This window comes from Salvelinus alpinus, chromosome 19, assembly GCF_045679555.1.
Source record: "Salvelinus alpinus chromosome 19, SLU_Salpinus.1, whole genome shotgun sequence".
NCBI lineage: Eukaryota > Metazoa > Chordata > Actinopteri > Salmoniformes > Salmonidae > Salvelinus > Salvelinus alpinus.
Window position 1 is genome coordinate 27,281,208 of NC_092104.1, and position 6,103 is coordinate 27,287,310.

Sequence of the window (6,103 nt, forward strand, 5' to 3'; positions counted from 1 at the left end):
TGCCCAAAACATGTTTTTTTATGAAAAGTTACTCTTTAAATAATAATAATATATATATATATATATATTAATGCATCTCAAACAGACATTCACAAACTTTGTATCTGTTCTGTAGTTTGGATGGCTGGCTGGCTGTCTGGGGGTATTTTTCCACCACAGTGATAATGGATATCCATTCTAATCAACAGCAAGGTATTAATTCTAATCAACTTTCACTGTCACATGACACAACTAGAGGATGGGAACTGAAACACAGATATTTATCTGACCATAACCTTTAACCCAACCCTAAACTTATCTGTAAACCCTTGATTGATAACAAAATAGCATGTCAAAAATAATATGTTTTATATGTCATAGGCTACCCCCCTGCAATTTCCATGAATCAGCTGTAAATCAATGTAAACAGTTTAAATGAGATGTGTGTGTGTGTTAAAAATGGGTGCTTAAAGTCAAAACATGATGTAATTTAGAACAAACACAGGGTAAACCCCGAGCACCACGTGTGGTTTTGGAAAATCTGAGTTTTTACGTCAAACACCTTATAAGGAGTTCCGGTACAGACAGATGAGCTTATATAGTCGTTCCGTCTGTGATGTGTCCTCCTTATGTGGAAAAAGAAGGCGGAGTAGAAGTTTGGTATAAAACCCTGTCCCTCCAATCTCATCCCATCTCTTAACAAGAAACAAGAGGTAAAGACAGTTTAGTACTGATTTCGAGGTGAATTGTTTATGGAAATAGTCACATTCAGTACTCTCTGGCTAAAGTCAAATTGTTTTATATATATTCTGATCAAGAACAAGTGTGTTTTGCCAAACATTTTGTTGCTTTTAGGCTAGTCTATAACTTTCCACAGGAGAAACAAATCAAAGCGACAATTTTTTTACCTGTTTATTTTTGGGACCAGAACTAAATAATGTGTTCAAGCAGCGAGCCTCTGGAGATAACTGGTATTGAGTTGGCCCACATCCTCAGAACTCCCTGTGACCAGTTCGCCTCAGGCGGCTGTGTACTGCTAGACTGTCGGTCTTTCCTTGCCTTTTCCAGGACTCACATCTCTGAGTCCCGCAATGTCAACTGGAACTCGATGCTCCGGCGTCGGTCCAAGAGCTCCGTTGTTTGTTTGGAGTGGTTGGTCGCGGACAAGGACCTCCTTGGTCGGCTGTGCAGGGGGGATTTCTCGCCAATGGTGGTGCTTGATGAGAGTAGCCTTTCTATGGCCGAACTGAAAGGGGAGAGCTTGGCCAGTATGCTGCTGAACGCTCTACAAGCCGATGTCCAATCCAGCTCAGCACAGATCTGCTTTCTACAAGGTGAGATTTACCAGGCTACAAAGCAAAACAAGTCGACTATTAGATACATTTTGAATTAAATCAAATGGGCCTACAAAATAGAATAAGAATACCTCAAAAAGTCCAAAGTTGGAGTTGTTAATTAATATTTTTAGGCCAAAATATTATAATAACCATATTATTTCGTTACACACATTTTTTTATAATTTCCTCTACAAACCATCATCTAACTAGGTCATGTTCCTATCTGGTACAGAAGAGGTAAGGAGTTATGTCATGAGCTGCTGAGTGACATTGTAATGTTTCTCAATGGCAGGTGGCTTTGAGGGGTTCCATGAAGAATATTCAGAAGTCTGTTTCAACTCCCCAGGCCTGCTGGGACACAGCCCTGCAATGATGGACCTGGAGACTAGCGTGACAGGGCGGAAAACACCACTCTATGATCAGGTGAGAGACTGGGAAAATAACTGAAACAGTTGCATGAGGACATTTTTCTCAGGCATTTGTCCACTACTTTATTTGGTTTGGGATGTTTTTCCTTCATGGATTGAAATCAAAGTCATGTTTTGGTTGGTTATTGTTTTTGATTGGTTGGTTTGTGTTCGATTAACAGGAGGGTCCAGTGGAGCTCCTCCCCTTCCTGTTCCTGGGCAGTGCAGTTCATTCGTCACGGCGCGAAACTCTCACTGCAGCGGGGATCACGGCAGTGCTCAACGTGTCCTCCTCCAGCCCCAACCTGTATGAAGAGGACCTAAAATACATGAGACTCACCGTAGAGGACAGCCTGGCTGCAGACATCGCAGCCCTCTTCCCTGAGGCCATCGCCTTCATAGGTCAGTTCTACTACTAGCATCACCTTCTGGGTGTGTCCCAAAAGGCACCTTATTCTAATTTGGTACGCAGACATTGGTCAGGTTCCCCTGCTCAGACGTTGCAATCATCCACCAATGGTTGCATGCCACGTCATTGACTGTGGCGTCGTGCACCAGATTAATATAACATATGATGTGGTAAGCTGATACGTAAAGTATCTATAAAGGCATTGTAAGATCTGGCATGCGTCAGCAACGTCTGAGCAGGGGAACACGACCTTTGTCTCCTCTCCTTAATTTGAAAACGCAGGACAGGTGAAAGATTGCCAATTTCTGGGACATTTATTTCACATATATCTAGATTGAAGAGACGAGGAAGGAAACCATTTTAGACTATTGAGACTGTGTGCTAAAACACAGAGCTCAAAGCTAACTACCCTGCTCTGTACCTTCTCTGTTGTAGACTCGGTGAAGGAGAGTGGTGGTCGTGTGCTGGTGCACTGCCAGGCCGGCATCTCTCGCTCGGCCACTATCTGTCTGGCCTACCTCATCCACGCCCGCCGCGTCCGATTGGACGAGGCTTTCGACTTCGTGAAGCAGCGACGCCAGGTCATCTCTCCTAACCTGGCCTTCATGGGACAGCTGCTGCAGTTTGAGACCGACGTTCTGTGTCACTGACCCCATCATTAGCTATATATTTATATATATGATTTGCCACTAACAAGACTCGCAGAGATATATTTCTGAGGAAGACTCAAGAGAAATGTACCGTATATAAGCACTTCCACTAGGTGGATTAGTCCAAAAAGTTGACTTGGACTGTGATGAAGAATGTGTATCGATTTCACACGTTTTTATGTGTCTCTGCGTGGCCACAGCCTCATATAACTGCTCAGAGAAATGTTTACCCACTCTGCCACTGGCTGGGCTGTATCTGAGAGAAACCCACAGAGACTGGCAAGAGAAATATATATATATATATGTATATATGTGTATATGTGTATATATATATATGTATGTGCTGTTTGCCTTTTTGGACATTTTGCAAGGGCTGACAAAGGCCTATACTGTGTGATAAACCCCAGCAAGTTGTTGGGTACCGGAGTAATAACTACTGTCTGTAAAACTAAATGTGAATGATTTGTATCTTGATCAGGTGATTTAATGTATTAAGGGCAATACATCAATACAATCAATTTCCTAACACCAGTGCAAATCTGAAACAAGCTCATCCTCATCAAATCATAGGTGTTGGCTGTAGCTTGCAGGTCTGCTCTGGGCAAAGGGAAGAAGCCATCTTAAACGTTATGGTGTTTTTATAAAACTGATTTTGAATCATTTTATTATGGTTTTGACAGTATTGTGATTTACACTGTCGGTTATTGCACTTTATTTGCCAATGTGGAGGCAGATTCCTGCTGTTTTTCACATAGATTAAATACTTTATAAACTGGAAAACACATGTTTGTCTATGTATGTTTATATAATAATGCCCTGTATACATACAGTGCCTTCCGAAAGTATTCACACCCCTTGACTTTTTCCACATTTTGTGGAGTTACAGCCTGAATATAAAGTGGATTATATTGAGATTTTGTATCACTGGCATACACAATGTAGGAGCCAAATATGTCATATTGTATATTGGCATGTATCCAATTCAATGCATTTCTGTTGTATGTGTGTTTGCCGTTAATCCCCTGTCAAGTGTGTGTACCCCCTCTACAGGCCAATGGAGAATACAGTTAAAAGGCGTACATGCTCCAAGGCCTACTGGGAGTGACTGGAATGGCTGCACACAGTCTTTTGACCGTACCAGACCATGTTTATCATGCTGTTTGTTCCTTTAGTTTAATGATCAGAATTAGTTTTGGTAGAATTCTATGCATTTTTGTATCCAGAAGAACGACAAATAAATGTATTATTTTTCAACTTGAATCAAACTCTGGACATTGGATTTTTATGCGCCAAGACTAACATTTCACCCCTCTCCATTGTGGCTAAAGGATTAAAGTGGAAATTGTATTGAGACATTTATATTGGACAATTTAGCCACTACACACACAATACCCCATAATGTCAAAGTGGAATGATGTTTTTATCAATTTTTACTAATTAATTATATATGAAAAGATGAAATGTCAATAAGTCATTGAGTCAATAAGTATTCAACCCCTTTGTAAAGGCAAGCCTAAATAAGTTCAGAAGTAAAAATGTGCTTACAAGTCACATAAGGTGCATGGACTCACTCTGTGTGCAATAATAGTGTTTAACATGATTTTTGAATGACTACCTCATCTCTGTACCCCTCACATACAATTATCTGTAAGGTCACCTAGTTGAGCGGAGAACCTCAAACACAGATTCAACCACAAACTTGGGAAGTTTTCCATTGCTTCGCAAAAACAACGGAACCTTTGGTAGATAGGTTAAAAAAGGAGACCGTGAATATCCCTTTGAGCGTGAAGTTATTAATTACACTTTGGACGCTGTATCAATACAGCCAGTCACTACAAAGATACAGGCATCCGGAGAGTTTAATGGCTGTGATAGGATACAACTGAGGATGGATCATTCACATTATAGTTACTCCACAATACTAACCTAATTTACAGAGTCAAAAGAAGGAAGTCTGTACAGAATACAAATATTCCAAAACATGCATCCTGTTTGCAATAAGGCACCAAAGTAAAACTGAAAATAATGTGGCAAAGAAATTAACTTCATGTCCTGAATACAAAGTGTTATGTTTGGGGCCAATCCAACACAACACGTCACCGAGTACCACTCTTTATATTTTCAAGCATGGTGGTGGCTGCATCATGTTATGGGTATGCTTGTCATTGGCAAGGACTAGGGAGTATTTTAGGAAATAAATAAATGGAGTAGAGCTCAGCGCATGAAAAGTCCTAGAGGAAAACCTGGTTCTGTCTGCTTTCCAAAAGACTGGGAAACAAATTCCCCTTTCAGCAGGGCAATAACTTAAAACACAAGGCCAAATATACACTGGAGTTGGTTACCAAGATGACATTGAATCTTCCTGAGTGGCGTAGTTGCAGTTTTTACTGAAATCGACTTGAAAATCTATGGCAAGACTTGAAAATGGCTGTTAAGCAATGATTTACAACCAACTTGACAGAGCTTGAGGAATTGTAAAAGGAATAATGTGAAGATTGTACAATCCAGGTGTGTAAAGCTCTTAGAGAATTACCCAGAAACACTTAACCAGAAACACATCTGTAATCGCTGCCAAAGGTGATACTAACATGTACTGACTCAGGGGTGTGAATACTTATGTAATTTCAATATTTCTGTATTTAATTTCAATACATTTGCAAAAATTTCTAAAAACACATTTTCAATTTGTCATTATGGGGTATTGTGTGTAGATGGGCGAGAAAACATATATTTAATACATTTTAAATTCAGGCTGTAACACGTCAAAATGTGGAATTAGTCAAGGGGTATGAATACTTTCTGAAGGCACTGTATCTGTCCTGCCCTCAAATATATCCTGTTGAAAGAAACAACAGCCAACACTAACATCTTAGGCTATGGCCACACAGACGCATGATGAGGATGAAATAGTACATGCACTTATTAATTGTCCGTTTTTGTCCATCCAAAAGTTAATCTCAAGTGAACTGGCCACAGCCTTACTTCTTTCCAGCATGTTGGAGCAAAAGCTTGCACAAGCCTGTAGTGGATCAAGTTCAGTGCCATAAAGCAAAGAGGGACAGCGAACACCTGTCTGTATGAAGAACTGATTTATAATGTAACAGCGTCCTCTAGTGATAGCTTTGAAGACCAAGTTTTAGTATTATTCAGATAATAAATGTAGATATCTAGAGATATCCAGGGGATGGCGGTCTAGAACCAGTCCTCCTCAAAATACCGAAATTTGCACCTATGATGCATTTTCCATTACATGAAGCCAAACACAGCATCACATGATGCAAAATGCATCATACAGGCCAGTTTAGCCTAGGGGAAGCAGGT

The 6,103-nt window shown here is 40.3% G+C and overlaps 1 protein-coding gene across 2 annotated transcripts; it reads left to right on the forward strand.

The window, feature by feature from the left end:
• The first annotated feature begins 677 nt into the window (after nucleotides 1-677).
• On the forward strand, nucleotides 678-3,562 carry dusp2 (dual specificity phosphatase 2). 2 transcript variants are annotated; one of them, XM_071352731.1, is made up of 4 exons: nucleotides 678-1,313; nucleotides 1,663-1,739; nucleotides 1,906-2,125; nucleotides 2,568-3,562. In XM_071352731.1, the coding sequence occupies exons 1-4, from the start codon at nucleotides 917-919 to the stop codon at nucleotides 2,780-2,782; spliced, it is 909 nt and encodes a 302-aa protein (XP_071208832.1). In that variant the 5' UTR covers nucleotides 678-916; the 3' UTR covers nucleotides 2,783-3,562. The 2 variants fall into 2 exon arrangements, with proteins under 2 accessions (XP_071208832.1, XP_071208831.1); XM_071352730.1 differs by having other exon boundaries at nucleotides 782-1,313; nucleotides 1,609-1,739.
• Nucleotides 3,563-6,103: the final 2,541 nt, after the last annotated feature.